Source organism: Numida meleagris, chromosome 1 (assembly GCF_002078875.1).
Source record: "Numida meleagris isolate 19003 breed g44 Domestic line chromosome 1, NumMel1.0, whole genome shotgun sequence".
NCBI lineage: Eukaryota > Metazoa > Chordata > Aves > Galliformes > Numididae > Numida > Numida meleagris.
Genome location: NC_034409.1, coordinates 136,919,226 through 136,937,735, shown reverse-complemented (window position 1 = coordinate 136,937,735; position 18,510 = coordinate 136,919,226). Strand labels below are relative to the sequence as shown.

The 18,510-nt window shown below is 43.3% G+C and overlaps 1 protein-coding gene across 8 annotated transcripts in view; it reads right to left on the bottom strand.

The window, feature by feature from the left end:
* NAXD (NAD(P)HX dehydratase) overlaps nucleotides 1–18,096 on the bottom strand; it is a 52,081-nt gene extending 33,985 nt beyond the window's left edge. The window contains exons 1-6 of one of the 8 annotated variants that reach the window (XM_021415262.1): nucleotides 17,891–18,096; nucleotides 16,378–16,946; nucleotides 14,980–15,351; nucleotides 11,598–11,748; nucleotides 10,292–10,337; nucleotides 8,523–8,611 (exon numbers count right to left, since the gene is read on the bottom strand). In XM_021415262.1, coding sequence (XP_021270937.1) covers nucleotides 8,523–8,611; nucleotides 10,292–10,337; nucleotides 11,598–11,748; nucleotides 14,980–15,351; nucleotides 16,378–16,946; nucleotides 17,891–18,081 — 1,418 coding nt within the window. In that variant the 5' untranslated portion in view covers nucleotides 18,082–18,096. Of the gene's footprint in view, nucleotides 1–8,522; nucleotides 8,612–8,876; nucleotides 9,030–10,153; nucleotides 10,173–10,291; nucleotides 10,338–11,597; nucleotides 11,749–12,838; nucleotides 12,979–14,979; nucleotides 15,352–15,431; nucleotides 16,209–16,377; nucleotides 16,947–17,781 lie in introns of those variants that run through there. The other 7 variants (XM_021415270.1, XM_021415280.1, XM_021415296.1 and 4 more) reach the window with 7 other exon arrangements.

The following is an 18,510-nucleotide window of genomic DNA, read 5'->3' as shown; positions in this document are numbered from 1 at the left end:
ATTTAAAAATATAGACTCTCACACCATGGATACACACAATGGGAATAATTAGGGAAGCTGAATGCAAGCAATAACACTTGTAAACATGAAAAATGAACTACAGTACCATTGTGCAGATGTGTGCAATAAAAGATTATGGTGAGAGACCACAGTTATAGATTTGCAGGCAATGAATACATCTTTAAAGAATTACTTAATTTGCAGCTAACCACTGTTACGTGAAATATTATCAGACACTAGTTTGCAGGAAATCTAGATTATGACAGCTCACTGTTGCTCAACCAAGAAACTAACCAACACCCTCCCAAAACTCATAAAGCGTCCTCGAAGTCTTAGCTTGCATGGAGAACAACTGATAAAGCTTTGCCTGCATATGGAAAAGGACAACTATAGAATAAACAAGTAAATAATAACTGCAAGACAACAAAATTATTATTTTTCAGGAAAAGGAGCTTGCTTAAGCCACCCAATTCCTGCGAAGTCTAGTAGGTAAGGAAGAGTCTAAAGTTAATGCCAAGTCCTGACCTGTTTAATATCTTTATTGATGACCTGGACAAGGGAATTGAGTGCACCCTCAGTAGGTTTGCAGACAACACCAAGCTGGCAGGAAGTGTCGATCTGCCTGGTGATAGGATGGCCCTACAGAGAGATCTGGACAGGCTGGATCAATGGGCTGAGGCCAATGGGATGAAGTTCAACAAGTCCAAGTGCCGGGTCCTGCACTTTGGCCACAACAACCCCAGGCAACGCTACAGGCTTGGGGCAGAGTGGCACAAAGACTGTGTGGAAGAAACAGACCTGGGGGTGTTGGTCAATGCTTGGCTAAACATGAGCCAGCAGCGTGGCCAGGTAGCGAAGAAGGCTAACAGCATCCTGGCTTGCATCAGAAACAGTGTAGCCAGCAGGAGCAGGGAAGTGATTATTCCTCTGTACTCAGCACTGGTGAGGCCGGATGTTGAGTACTGCGTTCAGTTTTTGGCCTTTCATTACAAGAGAGACATTGAGGCCCTGGACTGTGTTCAGAGAAGAGCAAGGAAGCTGTTGAGGGGTCTAGAGCACAAACCTTATGAGGAGCAGCTGAGGGAACTGGGATTGTTCAGTCTGGAGAAGAGGAGGCTCAGGGGAGACCTTATTGCTCTCCCCAACTACCTGAAGGGAGGCTGTGGTGAGGTGAGAGTCAGCCTCTTCTCCCATGTAACAAGCGATAGGATGACAGGGAATGGCCTCAAGTTGCACCAGAGGAGGTTCATGTTGGATGTTAGGAAAAATTTATTCTACGAGAGAGGGGTCAGGCACTGGAATGGGCTGCCCAGGAAGGTGGTTTAGTCACTGTCCCTAGAGGTGTTCAAGTAACATTTGGATATTGTACTAAGGGACATGGTTTAGTGAGGAAATACTGATGGTAGGTGAACTGCTAGGCTCGATGATCTTGGAGGTCTTCCCCAGCCTTGGTGGTTCTATGATTCTAAGTGTCAGAAAGATAACCTCCTATCAAACAATCAACTTTACACATCGCCTATTAGTCAAAGCAGAGGTAAAGAAGCAAGTACACAGCCTCACAGTGGAACACTGAGAAAGAACTTCAAGCGTGTTTCTCCGATCAAACTTCCTTGGCTATTAGTGATAGGTAGGGGAGAAACACAAAGCCTCACTCACTACATGCTGAGAAGACTGCAAAATCCTGTAAAGAGACAAAATAGTGTTATCATTTGCCTTCCTTACGTCTGTGTCCACGTATATGTTTACCTTATGAGGACAGGTCCAAGGCATGGTGTTCAGAGTATTATATGTTTACCCTTTCACTCATTTATCTGTCTTTTAGAATGTAATTTTCATGGAAAACTCTGGAAAGACAATAGTTTCTCTTCAAATTAAATAATACCTAGTTTCTGAAAAAGTGAGGACAAATTTTCTTTGCGAATTATTTGTAACTTCAGATAACTTCTGTCAAACCAAGATCAGTACATGCTAAAAAAAATCCTCTTGGCTTTCCACACAAGTTATTTTTACGTAGGAGAACAGTACTGGTTTAGTTATGGTGCTTATGACAGTAATTGCTGGATTCGGTAATGCATAGTCTCAGTGTTACCTCTTATCTGGATGCACAGCCACACAGCCTTCCATACCTTTTAGTTTTGAACTCTACTAAGCAAAATAAAAGCTTTAAGCCAAGCTTTTTCCCCTTCAGGACTGTTCTATATTTCACTATCACACGATAAAAACTGATATAAGACAGTTTTGTAGATCACTGTCCAGAGCTGAACACTTGACAGCTTGGGCCTGAAACGTAACTCCCCTCTCCAGCTGCCAAAGAAAACAAAATTCTGCTGTATGCCATATTTTACTCAAAGAGCAGCTTTCACCAAATGATCAAAAGCCATCAAGGCAATAGCTTTAAATTATCACAGAAAGCTCTAAACACAACCGCTTTTCCTATCCAACAAGAATGACAGATACTGTCATTGCTTTCTAGAAGTGGGAAAAGGAACAACATGAAAAGCTGCAGCCTTGTCAAATTTTACACGGAAACAAGAAACTGTGAAGCAAATTCAGCACAGGTGTAACTGGGAGCTATGGAAATAGTAGGTAACTAGGAATGACAGCACAGATGGGAGGTGGCAGGACTGCAGCTCTTCACTTTTGTTTCAGGCAGGTGGAACCACCTCGTAAATCAGAGATCTGGTTTGGACTTCATAAAAACACCATCAGTAGGATCTCCTACTAGAGAAGGTCAAGGGATACAAGCAAAACTTCTGCAAACTGATCAATAAAGCACCTAACTGGAGAACACATTTTTAAAAATCTTCTCATTCTCAGTGCACACATATAATGATTGAGGTCAACTACAAACGCATTAAAATGCACCACTGCAAAAGTCAGTTAGGTAAACTCAAAGACATTTTAAGTGGGCAGTTTCAAAAGCCAACCTAGAATCTTATCTTCAAAGATGAGAAAAAGTCTCTGATCTGAGGATGAAAGAGTTTTGGTTTTGTTTGTCCAAGCACTGCAGGTAATTATATTAATGTGAATCAAACGCTAGACCTGCTGACATTTAGATTCCATCATGTTATACAACACATCAAAAGAGTGAAAGACAGGACATAATGTGTAGCTCTAGAATGTAGGTAGTTCTCTCAGAAAGCTAATTATTAACTATTGTGGTGAACTTCGGGTGAGGTGAGGTCATTATTGGAAAACGGGCAAATAAGATAGGGACAGAGATTATTCCACAAGGGTTTGGTCAAAGGAATTACAAGGCAAAATCAAAGAGAGCAAAAAAATGCATGAGCATAAAATTAATTATATATTCATACAGTAGGTGCATTTGTCAATGCTTAAATCATTATTTTTGTAAATTTACTACAAGCTTCCAGAAGTCCAAACTTTACAGGTAGCATCTCTTGGTTCCTTGAGCAGAACTAGAAATAATAGCTTATTCCAGAAAACCTCATCGACCCCATGGTCAACTCATCGCCTTCCCACCAAGCACCTGAGTCAGGTAGAGTGAATCTCAATGATGACAGCATTGTGAAGTTGGCTGGATGCATTTGAGACCAGAAAGAGATATTTAGTGACTTAAATACATTAAAGTGCCAAAAAGGAAATTTAGAAGACAAAACTGTCATTTTCACCTACCATGCTGTTCAAAGATACTTACATAGTGTTTAATCTGCAAATGCTGCATAGATAGTAGTTATTTTCTTGCTACATTCTGACTAAATGACAGGGAGGAAAATGGAAAAGAAAATCCCTTTTAATGAGGGAGGGATTGAATCATATTAAAATTAATTATTCCTCTTAAGTCATTGGATAAACTAACTTGGACACCAAAATGTATATATGATAGGTTTCATTTGACTGTTAACAACACAGCAGCAAGGACGGCAATCCAGGAGGCAGGAGGAGCAGTGGTGTCCCACATTCATGGCAAAAGACTGCTCTCAATCTGCAGATTCCACAGCCTTGCTCCGTGTTCCACCATCAAGGTGGTGAGAGTGCGAATGACCTATCAATGTATATATTTGGAAAAAAATGCCTTAGTTACCATATCACATCAGTCTTATTGATAAAACACCAAACATATTCCACAGCTGCTACTCAGACACCAAAGACTCATATAGGCAAGAGATCTTCCGTTTCGCTGGGCACTGGGCACGTATACTGATGCTGCACTATACAGGCAACTGACCCAACCAACAGCCTCCTTTTTTATGAGCCTCAACACACTACACAACTGGGGTCACTCCTCTTACTCAGCTCAGAGCATCTTGTATCCTGTGAGAAAGAGCCCCAGAGGAGAAGAAGCTATCACTTAAATCTGCTTTCTGATATTTCTCACACAGACATGGCAACACCACTCAAGGGCAGCCCCTCCAGCCTTGTAAAGATATCACAATTATTTTACAGTCTTCTTTTAGATGTATCCTAATCTTCAAAGTAGTTAAAGTACGTTCTGATCTAGATCACATTACCAATGTGTGTTACAGAAATCCCCCCCAGAAGTATAATAACAACCAAATGTCTCGACTCAGCTGTTTTCATATTTTAGACTTCACGGAGGCAGTCCTGACCTACTAATACTTCCTGTAACTGACTTTGTAAGCAGAATCTGTCAAAATCTCTTCCAAATGGAATGACTGCAATCAAACCAAATCTGTTATTTTTTAAGTCACAAAATGAAGCTGGGTTGACAAGGTAACCTTCCTCAAAATGAAACAGCATTGTCCCTAGAAAAACAAATACACACTTTTTTTTTTTTTTTTATGTCGACTGGTGAAGTGACAAGTTTTTATCACTTTGATATCGCTCTTTAGTTTACATTCAAATCTTAAGGTACAGATTATAGTTGAACCAATACCTAGAAGGCCAGAGTACTGCAAATCAGCTGTGGACACATTAGGGAACAAATCTCAGTCAAAAGGTGTTTTGGTGACTGTCAGCTAGAAAAAAAGAAGAGACCTTAAAAGCTCCCAATAATATAAATAAAGAAAATACCAGGCATGCCTTTCTTCACTCTAACTCAAGAAAGATTAAATGCCAAAGAAATCTAATGCTGATGTCAAATCACAGCAGTATGGCAAGTGTTCAGAAGGATGAAATGTGGCCAGGACCTAGCTAGAATACAGTGTGTCTACACTTGTATGCTTCTCTTTCTTACGTACCAAAAAGCAGCAAGAACAGAGCCACTTGCCACAGTGACACCAAAAATCTTTTACTCCATCTCTATTTTGAGGTGACAAAACATCTCTAAGTTTTCACCTGGGATAAGGACCTTTGCAACAATGGGGAAGAAAGAGACATAGTATGAGGTGAATGCATCTCCTTCCTTCTGTTCGCTTGGCAGCACAAAGCAAAGAAGCAGCAGCTTTTCTTCCCAAGAACACTGGACATAGAAATCAGGTCCGTAAACAAGTTTTGCCCACAGTGCTGCATGACATGATTAGAAACAGCTTAAGTATACTCCTCTGAGTCAGCACGCATGCAAACTGACCTTTATCTCACCTTAAGAACTTTGAAAAAAAAAAAAAACCCACAACTTTCTCATGTGATTCCTAGCCAGGCTGCTGTCTAAATGTGATTTCAGATAAAGATCACACAGTCTATCCATGTTTTTATCACTGCAGGTATATAAGGATCCAGCAACCATGACATTCAGGAGGTGTCTTTTTGGTAATCACAGCAACCTGTGCTTTCTCCCTGACTTGCCTCAGTGACTAAAAATTCTTTCACCCCTTCCAGCAGATTATTCAAAAGAGAGGTCAGTCCCACAGTGTTTAATAGCTATTCTTAACTAACAACACCAAAAGCTATGATCCTCCTTCCACAAAGGAACAATGTTTTTGAATCTCCTCTCCACATTTTGAATGAGAAAGGGCCAAAGAAAAATTCTGTACAATTATGAAGAAGTCTTCCTAAGAGGCAATCTGACAGAACAGATTTGTTTTGTCTTCTTTTAAAATATAGCCAACTGGGTTCATAAAGCTCATTCAACTCTGTGATCACTGGCCTATGAAGACAGGATAAGGTAACTCAAGGCAGATATCGAAGAAGACTCCTCAACCTGACCTAAGGCAAGGGACTGACATGCCTGCAGTAAAACTTGGCTTTCACATTTCAGTATTATCTTGTCTCTATTCGTGTAAAGTTCACAGTAGGAACGTGATAACAGAAAAAAAAACCACACAAAAAAATGTAGCACAAAACACAGGTGGTGGTAAGAAGAGCAAGGTAGATATGACTAAGACATAGTGCAGTCCACTCTCCAAAGCACCCTGACTTCTGTAATTTTTAGTTCTCCACAGGTAAGCAAAAAGTCAGTCAGCAAAAAATATTGAGCTGGATAGCTGGTTAAATTTTTATTACTACTTTTATTAGTACCAAATCATCAATGATGTCACTGATAGAATCCCTGAATGAGAAGGAAAAATTGCTATAGATAATAATGACCATTAGTTGTTCCTAGAAATACAGTTAACATTATTCAACTCAGGCGGTGAGGACACACAGAGCCAGGTGTTAAAGCTGTTATCTTCCCAAATCCCAGGCTGCAATGTGCAGTCCTGGCTCTTTTACCTTCACACAGAGGAACACAGAATGAAGTCACAAGATAAATCACAAGAGAAACTTGCATCATGGGGTGTCTCTAGCATAAGACATTACACTACAAATGAATCCCGGAACGATCTGCAGCTGTGGCCACAGGGAATTACCCTGGTAATTCTGCAAGAGGGATGGTCGTTTTCAAAACTCTCCTTCTGCAATCCTACTCAATCCTTCACACATAATGTTCTTGACACCCTTGAAGCGACAGGCATTTGCCAAGGACCTGAAACAGGCTAGCAGAACATCTAGCTCTCACACACCTCTGCTAGTCCTGCCACCAAAGATCAGCTGCAGCAGCTCTAATGAGCCAGAAGAGCCTCTACATTCAGAGGGCAGCAGCGAAAAGATGTTCCTTCCTTAAGGTGATCCCCCTTGAGGTGAAGGCTGTACAGAAAGGTAGCAGCAGCCGAGTCGCCGAGGAGATGATAAAATGTCAGACTTCTGGCTGTACAAAATGGCAGTTGAACCCTGGCAAAATGCCAAGCTGTTCAAACAGTGAATTGAGAAGTACACAGGGCCATAATTATGATTAGCATAATAAGAGAGTGGTACAACAGCTACCTAGTTACTCTGAAGGGTCACAGAGAAATTATAACAAAGCAAAGTTTTAGGGAAGGACACAAAAGAAAACAATGACATCGCTCAGTGGTTTTCACCCAGAGTTTCTCCCATGCATGAAGCGTGGCTCAGGAGAAAGTACAAAGACTGTGTAAGAGATTAGGCTCTGAATCAAGAGCGGCCAGCAGTGCTAGCAGGACTCAAACTGCTTCACTACACAGAAAAGATCATATAAAAATGTGACATCAAAGACAAAGTATTTTGCAGGAAAAATAGGCTGTTTGTGTAAATTTGGCTAAAGCCTGGGCTCAGTACAGTCAGTCAAGATTTTTTCCTTTCTAACTGAAGAAGACTGTTTTCAGAGATCAAAAAAAAGAAGTGTTTTAATAAATAAACTGAGCATTCTGATATTTGCATTGTTTTTCATTGTTAATACCATATAAGCAATGTTTACAGAACCACAGATTCACACAATTAGCCAGCTGCCTGGGTGAAATTAATCAGAGTTGTAATAAAAGTCATAGACATTATCATTGATTTTCAGTCTTAACACAGTACGGGTATGAAAACTGCTAGATTCATCATACTTTGTACATCTATAGGAATTCATAGCAAAGCTAAAGTTTAAACTCAGAAGTTCTCTTTGCAAATAGAAGGATTAAATTTTTCATTGAAATCTGAATTCCACAGATGACACAGACAACCTACATATTAAAAAAATCTCCATTTGTGCCTACTAGGCACAATTTGGTTCCCCATGAACAGAAATTTTACTGTTCATAAATTTATAGTGTTCATAGTCACCTCTATTGACTTCTGATTATGCTGCTTCTCTTCTTTGTATCAAACTTTTCCATTACCACAGCTATCAAGAACAGATACCAAGAACCCTAAAAATGCTTCCCTCAAGGAAAGGTCAACCCTTCCCATAGAAGACAGCCATATGCTGTGTTCCAAGTAGCACTCACCAAGGCAACTAAAGTTAGCAGCTAAGTCTCCCATTAAGATTTTCTTTCACTTTTGTGTCATATGGTATCAAACAGAACACCATGTTACTGTAACCACTGTAACACCTCACTGAAACAATTTATCCACTTCAAGTTCACCATCGGTGACATATTTCAGAACTCAAATTCAGGGGGAGCACAAACGGATCTTCCCTATTAAGACAGTTGGTTATTAAACTTCACCTTCCTGTTAATAAATCTTTGCCTTCTATTCCCAGCAGCAGCTGTGTATCTAATAATGCAAGACGCTTATGAAGAAACGCGAGAGCAAGTGTAAACTAATCAAGTGTCAGACTGAAACATTCAAACCAGTATTCCTGACTCACGCATTTAAACAAAAGGTAAGTCACTCACAGAACTGGATGAACGATCAGCTCGGGACTATATGATTTGATTACTGTTGCTGCATCTTTGGTACAAAACACATGGGATAAATCCGCACCCTGAAAAGAAAAATTGCAAAAATAATTATCAGTTATACAGCAACAACTTCACAATTCCAAAGCTTATTCAGCAAATAATTCACCTCTTTTCCTATTTCTCAGTAGTTAAAGTAAACTTATCTCATTTTTTTCTATTTTGACTTAGCATAACATGCAGCATTTTAGAGAGAACTTAAACATTTATTTTTATCTAACTTCCAAAAGATTTTCTTCTGTTTCTCACCAGTAGGACTACTGAAAACACAGATTTTGAACCTTTACTCACCTGAGCAATGGTTCTCATTTGCAGATTGGTAAAGATTAAAACATCACACACACAATAAGAAATAAAGGCAAGAGAACACAGCTGAACAAGAGACAAGCTACACTAAGAAAGGAAAATAGCAAGGTACTACACTTGCAAAATACAGCTGTGGCAATCTCTGAGAACCATTCCAGCCCTACCATTTTTACTCAGTGGGCCAAATGAATATCAGATAAAGTCTGGCACAATTTCAACAACTTCCCTTCAGCTAAACGAAGCCGACGGGTTTAGTCTTAAGCTTCTACTATCAACTCAAAAAATCACAAATACACTTTAAAAATACGTAATATGTAGGAAACCTGATCTGCTGTCTTCCATGTTGAAATTTCCCAAGGTTAATAAAGCACCCCTCTGCTTTACTACTTACACATTTAACGTTTCAAGCTACTAAGCAATTCATAAATTTGCTCCTATGATTCCTTTTGTGAAGTTGTAATGAGCTGAGACCAAGTAACTTAAATAGGAGACTCCCATAATGTACTTCTGTATTTACACATAGCGAATAGAAGGCTGAGTAGTTTTTAATATTTTATGGAAGATTATTAAATGATATAATTTCAGTTTTAAATCCTCGAGGGACTGCGTGTTTGGGGAGGGGTAGGTTGTGGGGGGAGAAAATACTGAATAAGTACTGAATTGCCACTTATTCAAACAAACCTATGAAAGAAGCACAATGAATGGAAACTACTGACCACAGAGTTCTGAACAACATATGTATTATGTAAGCATGATTTGTATACATTTGAATAATCACCACTGTATTTACGTAGTGTGCAGTAAGTTTGTTTTTAGCCTTTAATATGTCACTAAAATAAGGAAGTTCACACTTCCAGGAAAAAAAAAACTGGAAAATACTTCTGCTAAAGATTACAATGTAAATAAAGTGTGCTATTAAAAAGATACACTGAATTCAACCAACAATGGTTAGACTAATAGCACTTTAGAATTTCACTAGCCTAAAGCTGTACGTTTCAAAAGAAAGTCACTTCATTCAACACTTACCAAGAATTCTGACTGCAACACTGAGAATGCAACTTTAAACACTAACCTAAAGTTATTTGAGAAGCTACTTAAGCAAGTTTTCAGATTTACTACCCAAGCCTCTGATAAAACAATTTTCTCTCTAAAACCTTCCATTTTCTGGCATATCTCTTCCTACACCTTATATAGAGAAAATATTTAGAGGAAACAGCAAGTGACACATCCATACAAAGTACTTCCACAAATCCAAAACTAACCATTTTCTTTGTTAAATAGAAGACCTTTTAGAACTCCAATTTCAAGAACAGCACAGACCGGAATGCTTTTAAAAAATGGCACTCAGCCAACATAAATGATGAAAAGTTCATTTTGGATTGGTATAGAAGAACACGTACCACTTTGAGAGCTGTAATTGCAGCAAAATATGGTGCTCCTGTGTATCTAGAATGAAATGAAAAACAATTTTGATTAGGAAACACATTCATGAGGTTAGACAATCTGGAAATCAGTCTGCCTTACAGAAGACTCAAATTCAAAGGCAAATTAAAAAGCTTTCCCTTAAGTTTGCTGTCAAAGACAGATAAAAATCCTGCTACACTGAACCCAATCTCAAACTTCACTTCAATTTCAAAGGAGCCGGGATCTCCCCTTAGTCACCTGATCTCTTCACAGAAATTTACGAAGATCATGACGTAAAAAAGCAAACTCTTCTCAGACAATCAACTTCAAAAGTTTGAAAACAGACAAATAAAAGAAAACAATAATCGAGCATTGTTCTCAAGCCAAGTCTCAGATCCATGACCTAGATCACTCCCATTTGGTTTTAGATGCATAACCAAATTGCCTAAATTGGGATTCCAGTTGCCCTGAATTCTCTTTATGAAGACTGAAGAGCAAGATACAGGCAGAATAACCCTCAGAGATGCCTGCTTGGGCCAAGAGGTAAGCCTAGTAGACCAAAAGAAACACTAATTCCAGGCTAACCAATACAGCACATTTTTGCTCTTTCTAGAATGGCAGATCTCTTTTATAGGAGAAAGATGCCACCTCTATTTTGAAAGGGGAAAATTAAAAACAGGAAGGTGTAGTAGCTTCTTCAAAGTATTGTTTACATTACTGAAAGTGGCCAAGAAACAGATGTTTTAGTTCCAGATCAATATAACTGATCTATATAGTATTTCTTTTTTATTTTTTCTGAAGCATGCTATTTCTATTGCTCAAGAACCTAAATCAGGATATGAATACAATCTAGTAAACAACACAATTCATCAAAATAAAAAGCGTACAGTAAGACGATCTCGACAACCTTCTATTCCTGACTTAAGAGATCTAGTTCCCAAGATACCAAAATACAACGAAGACCAACTGTCTTATTCTAGTTCTCTTACTTCTATAACCTAACCATGGGATGGGAAAATATATTAATACTGAACGTAGAGTGTTACCGTGGTCAAAAAAGACTGAGAGGGTAGACACAGACGCAAACTGCACTCTACGTTTCAGTCACATTCACAACTAAAAGTTTGTGTCAAGACCTTACAGCAACGTGACCATTCATAAGAAAGACTGTGATGATGGACCAGTAAAGCTCTCTGAAAAATACTCATGTTTTAAATATAAGACAAGCTTAAATGGCTTCTACAAGTAGTAATGACATCTGCAACCTCTTGGAAACAACACTCAAATTTCTGATTAACTTACTCTCGACATCCTCCAACAATGCCTATACGTCCATCTTGACCTTTATGCCTTTTCCCAGTTAGAGGAGGGATAACGTTGCGTACCAGTTGAAAAATATTCTCCATATCCTTTAGAGTGTGATTTCGGTGCAGTGAAAAAGATCTCTCTATAACTGAAAAAAGAAGTATTACTTTAAAAAAATGTTCTTTCTTAAACATCAGCATTTAAGTACTCAAACAGTAACAAAGTCACACAAAGATATGCAAACTGACATCCTTGGAAAAACCCAAAGCTTTACCACCTAAAGGCCTTTAAAACACCGAGTAACTAGGGAAGGCGATCATTTTTTACATACATTTCAAGTCTGATGCGGTGAGTATTCCCACTGCTCACAGTCTCAGGGCTCAAGTACAGAAAGAAACAACCCCCCAGAATAGCTCAAGTTGCAAAACGTTCATAAGGCTATCTTCTTAGTTCAGCCTCAAATCGCTTCCATAATTCAGCTCAACTGAAATAGGTACACTCAGTGAGCACTAAACATATCCGGACAGGAAACAAGTACACAACAGCCAAACCCACATTCCATATTGATACCCTACCTTTTTTTTTTTTTTTTCCATTTCCCCTATAGAATTCCACCTCTTAGCAGACTCGGGGCCTATCTCACTGCTTTATTTTGGCAGGTGGATATGAAGCATAATGGAAGTCTTTCTGCAAAACTCTAATCCATTGCACTAGCTGCAAGCATTACAAAAACCACAAACAATTTTTAGCTAGAATGCAACTACCGACCTCTGATGCGAAGTTACATTTGAAACTACATATTAAACCAACTATACACTCAGAAGGCTATGTATTCAAATTGCTGTCTCAAAAGACTATGGAAATGTAGAAGAAAAACATATTCAACAATTATAACTAAAGAGTATTAAACAGTTTACCTAAGGCAATGCAAATTCAAAGATCAGTACTTGTATCAACAATATGTCAGCTATAAAATAAAAGAATAAATTCTTGTACTTCAACACAACTCCTCATATCTGTACAAAGTCTGTTCAGAAGAGCCGTTTCTTTGAAGCCCACTTCTACACTTCAGCCACATTTCTTTTCTCACAAAACTTCTTAGAAGCTTTCAAGGAACTGCGAAATATTAACAGATAATTACATAAAAAATAACTCGCACAACAGTCCTAGCTTCCAGCTGTACAAAATTTAGTAAGCCCAGCCCCAAAACTGTGCCAGAAAATGAAAGAAAAACGTACTAAGCAGGAAAAACTGCATCTGTGCACTATCAGCAGAAAGCATCTTTTTCTCCATCCTCCGGAGAATCTAAACCTAAACCAGACATGCTAATCTTCAGTAACAGAACGCTTTAGTGTTCCTTAATGATAACTACTCCTGGCTGATCTTTTGCTTTTAAAATCCTTCTATAATACAGGCATTCCACTCCTATTGAGATAATTTTTTTTTTTTTAAATCCACCCTGTTTTGGACTATGGCCAAAATAGCATTGCAGCAACCCAGAGTAAAACAAAACACTCATCTCTGGAAATAGGGCAGATTATTTTCTTTGAATCACACTTCGTACATAAACTGGCTTTCAACCACATGAGAAACACACCTATCTTCCACCTCGGGAGGATTTCAGAAAGTCCTCTGTTTCTTTGCTGCTCTTTATTGTAAATATAAGCAACTATGTAATGAACAGAAAGAAAACAGAATTGCGCAGAAAGGAATTCTCAATAGACTCCTGCTTACCTACGTAAACACTGAGGAACATTTAGCTACAAACAACTGAAATCCTAATTCCTTAAAAGATGTGTTGCCTGAAGCGTCATATTTAGCACTTCATTGCAAATGCTTTGTTACACCCTCACCATTTAAAAGATTCAAAACTCAAGTTTCTCTTAATACAGTGGGATACATGCAATGCATTTTTGCACAGTGCAATACAACTGTACACCTGCATAAGGAAATCCAGCAAAAGAAACTAAGCCGTAGTGTCAAGCCTTTACAGATAACAAAACTCTTCCAACTTCTGGCAAAAAAACATTTTAAAAGCAGTGGTAAATCCTTGTAGGTACTGTCACACCAGTGTGGAACATCCAACAATTTCCTCAAAGATTTTCTAAAGCATTTTAGATTTCCTTTCATAGACAACACATACACAGAATCCATAGATTTGCTGTAATTTATCTATAGAAGTCTTCAGGCATTGAGGACTTCTGCAGACCAACTATCCAATCAGAAAACAAGCCGGTCACCTAGCCTAAGCCCCTGCCAGGCCTGAACAACCAGTCCCCGACCCATCTACAGGGACACATAGCATATTTCATGCGGAACAGTAAAGCTTCCAAGATCCTCTCAGGAATCAGCGTGCACCTTTTTAGGATCCAATGTGTGGGATTATTATTCAATGCCATGAGTTTGGGAGGTTTTTTTTTTTTTTTTCCTTTCAAACCACAATTTCTCTTTCCAGCAGCGTGAAGTTCAGAAACCAAAGAGACTTGTTTCCGCACAGCCGGCGACAACCACCCAGGGCTCGCTATGGTTTCAGCTCCAGCCAAATACCCATCTTCCTCCTGCCCACACAGCATACCTCCACATAAAGAGACCACGTAAATGAAACAGAACCACAGCTCTAGGAAGTCTGGTAATAAATGCTAGTATCTGATTGATCATCAGCTTCTGGCCCACGCAGTGGGCCAGTAGTACAGAAGAAAAGGTCTGTGCAATTAATTCTAGACCATGTGCTTTGTCTTTCTCTGTAAAATCAGATTCAGACCCCCAAAGAATTCATAAATGAACCGGTAGAGAATAAAAAGCAATGCCAATGTTTCCATATTGTACCATATCTACTACAGTAATGCGATATTTACTGAGGAGACCGGTCATTTTTACTTAATGAAATTAGTTTTCAAGAAGCTGGATTTTAACATTTGACTTTTTTTTTTTTTGAGTGTAGGCAAAATGCCACTCCTTTCCCAACCAGGACAAAACATATGCACATCCTTCACTTCACACGCTGACTCAGGCCTGTTAACTTCAGCAAGAGCAGAACTTCTGCTACAACATACTTCCCCTTCCCACCTGCCTTTATATAGAAAACTTCCTTAACTTCATTTTACGGAGATGTGAACGTGGAAAGAAGTGCCCAACGCTTATAAAATTTGAGAAGTGTTAATCCAGTCAAGAGAATTTGTTGTAACTAATATACCTATATTAAATAATCAGTACAATGGTACAAATGACATTTTAATTCCGTTTTACATCAGACAGACACCTTGACCACAATATTAAATAATTCCAACTACCTTTTATTTTCAAAAGCTACTTACTAACAGGGCTTTCACACAGAACTTTAAAAAAAACTCGCTTTTATTTATGCTATGGAAGGAAGTACCTATCGGTGGAGAAAGTGCTGCTGTCATAGCATTATAATTAAAGTTATCCCCATATGAACGATGGTTTGCTCTCTGAGGTGGACTCGTTGGTATAGACTGTGATCTTTGTGATACCGTAGAAGAAATTCCCGACAACATCTGTCCCAACATCTGCAGCATCTGTAGCTCTCGAGCATGCTCAGCTTCACGACGCTTGTCCTCGATTTTGAGCCTCTGCTCTTCGTATCTATAGAATTTTTCTTCTGTATCCACGCTCTGCTGCAGGAATTTCTCCATCATTTTATCCAACGTTAAATTTGCATGGCGCTTTTTTGATCTTTTGGGCTGACTGAGAGGCGGGGTAACTGTCGGAGCACTCATTTCTTTAAAGCCTAAAACAAGAGGAGAGAGATTTATTTTTCTGAAGGACTGAGAAGAAAGCAGCAAAAAAATCCCCCCATGAAACACGGACCTAACGCGTCACAACGTTATTGCTCCTTCAATGCAAACTCAAATTATTTCAAACATTCTTATTTCAGAGTACCTAAGCAAAAATACCCATGGCCTTCTATAATATTACAAAGGCAGCACAAAAATCACGCAGACATCTTCTAATTGTTGTAGTACTAAACTTCAACAATGGGAGCCTTTTTGATCTTCTAAAACGGTTTAAGCGAAGGCTATTAAATAGTATAGGCTCATTTGTGTATTGCAGGTAATTACATTAATCTAAATTGAGTTTCAGTCTGTTGGCATTCTGGATTTGCATTTCAAAAGCACACGAGTGTAAACAACTCTTTGATGGGGTTTATGTGTAAAAAGAAGGTTGGTTAAACGTCAACCAATTGGCTGATGCCTCAGTGATGTCAACCGCTGAAGACAGGTTCATGTTTGTATTAAAGCCCAGCGTTAATCTAGATTTAAAACAAACAAACAGCGCTGCCCCCCCTGCACACGGAGCTGCGGGGAAAGGACAAGGAGGAAGGGGCAGGCGCTGCGTGAAGGCTGATGTCTGCGTGCCTGCTGAAGTTGGAGCAGTGCTGATGGAAGAACTCAAGCAATTCATTACGTAAAAGCTCCCCCCTCTCTTTCTGCCCCATCTGCAACAACAAGCAGATTTTTCAGTAGGATCTCCATCACCACCAGAACACCGATTAACAGAAACGGCACACGACCTGCAGGGAACGGGAAAACCCGTGGGCGAAAAGGACGCCCGCGTCCTCGCGTAGCGCTACGGACAGCGTCCTCAGCTCTGCGCCAGTATTCCCTCGGTTCCCCACCGCTGAACACCAATAGAACCTCCCGGCGCTGCCTCCCTCCCCTCCCCTCCCGCGGGGCCGAGGCTGCCGAGGACGCGCAAGGTGCAGGGCCGGGGCCGCCCGGGTAGAGCTGAGGGAGGGGGGCCGCTCGCTACTCACCGTCTCCCGGCGGCACCGGGATGGCGAAGGGGGGGCACTCCACCTTGATGGGGCGCTCGCCGTACGAGGAGCACTCCCCGGAGTCCTCGGCGAAGTTGTCGCGGGGGGACTCGAGCCCGGCGTCCTCGTCCGCCTCGAGGTCGTTCTCGCGGCCGTTGTGCAGCGTGCCCGGGCTGGGCGGCCCTCCGAGGGGCTGCGTATCGTCGGGCAGCGGGGGCGGCGGCTCGGGGGCTCCGTCGGGCCCCCCCCGGCAGCTGAGGATTCGGTCCATCTCGTCGTAGTACTTGCAGATCTTACGGGCGTGCCCGTTCTTCTTCAGCCCGTCCCGGGCCTGGTAGTACTGCCGCTTGAGGCCCTTGATGCGGATGCGGCACTGCTCCGGGGTGCGCTCGAAGCCCAGCTCGGCCAGGCGGCACGCCACGTCCCGGTACACATGGCTGTTCCGAAAGTTGCCGTCCAGCGCCGACTGCACGTCCGCCTCGCCCCAGATCTCCAGCAGCGCCCGCGTCTCCAGGTCCGACCACAAGAAGCCCCGCGTGTTCGTGATCATCCTCGGCCGGCCGGGGTCACTGCAATGGCCGCGCACCGGGAGAGGAGGAGGAGGAGGGAGGGACGGAGAGAGGAGGTGCCGGGGGGGCGGCGGGAGGGAGCGGGGGGGGAGGTTAATACCCGCGCTCCGCGCTCCCAGGGGGCGCCTACGGCAGCCCCGGCCACGGTGCGGCGGGAGGCGGCGGGGAGCCGGGCCCCGGGCCCCGCATCCCAGCGCAGGCCGCCCGCCCGCCAAACTTTCCAGCGAGCACCTGCAGAAAAGGGGGCAAAAAACACCCACCGACCGAGCCCGTCACGCACAAAGCCTCTCCGGCAGCTCGCCCTGCCCCGGCGAGAACACGGAGAAGCGGGCAGGACCCGCCGCCCCCGGGCAGGACGCGCCGCCCCGCTCGGCGCTCAGCCCCGTGCGGCCGCTCCCCCGCCGCGGGCAGCTCCGGGGGCGGCAGGACGGCGGCGCGGGCGGCACGCGGAGGCCCGGCTCATGGCAGCGCCCTCCTCCTTCCCTCCTTCCTCCCCCTCCTCCTCCCCTCCCTCCCGCCGCAGTGGAGTGCGATCCCTACACACACACACGCACACGCACGCACGGCGCTGCAGCTCGGCGCACGGCGGCCAGAGGGGCCCCGCGATACGAGGCAGCCCCTCGCCGGGGCTCGGCGCCCCTCGGGGCAGGTGCGAGCCCGCGGACAGGCGGCGTTGTCCGCGCTGCGTGGGGCGGCCGCGCCCTTTCCGCCCGCTTTCCTGACACGCGCCGGCGGAAGGCTCCGCTCCCCCCGGGCTCTCTCAGGCCCCGGCCCCCGCCTCACGGGCAGGTCCCACCCCCTCCTCGCCAGAGCCCCGCCGCGGAGATGTCTGTACCTTCGTCACGCCGCAGCCAGAGGGCCGCAGCTGCGGCCAAGGCCAGCGCTGCCGCCGCGCCGAGCGCGGCCCGCCCGCACATGCCGCCGCGGGAGGCCTCTCCGCTTACCTGGCCACGGCGCGGAGCTCCCGCCGCCCCCTGAGCGCGCAGCCCAGCGCCGCACCCAGATCATCCGCGCGGCTTCCGGCTCCGCACCGCGGCGGGGCCGGGCCGGGCCGGGCAGGGCAGCGCGGGGCCGGCCTACGCGGGCGCGGCAGCCCGGCTCCGCTCCGCGCCTCCCCGCGGCGCCCCGCGGCCATGCTCCCCCCCCGGCGGCAGCCAATGGCGGCCGCGCTGAGGGGTAACGGCCGCGCTAAGGGATGGGGCTCCCCGCGCCGCCTGCGGCCTGCGCCCACCGCCCTGACGCGCGATCCCAGCCCCTTTGCTTGCAGGGCTGCTTCCCCGGGGCCCTCCCGAGGGGAGAGGTGCCGGGCAGTGCACCCACCCGTTGGCCCTCAGGTTGTCTCCCCAGCCCTTGTAACTGACAGCAATTAAAAAGATTTAGGAATTACCATGCGTATTTATTGCTCCCAGCATTTAAAAGCGCTTTGCATCCCTCATCTCACCGGGCTTTTTGGAGCAAACCTCTGATTTACAAGCGTGATTAATTTCTAAGGTGCTATTTATATCGCAAATACATCACTTTAAAGCGGTGTTCTTGTACTATTTTCATTAAAACCCACCAGAGG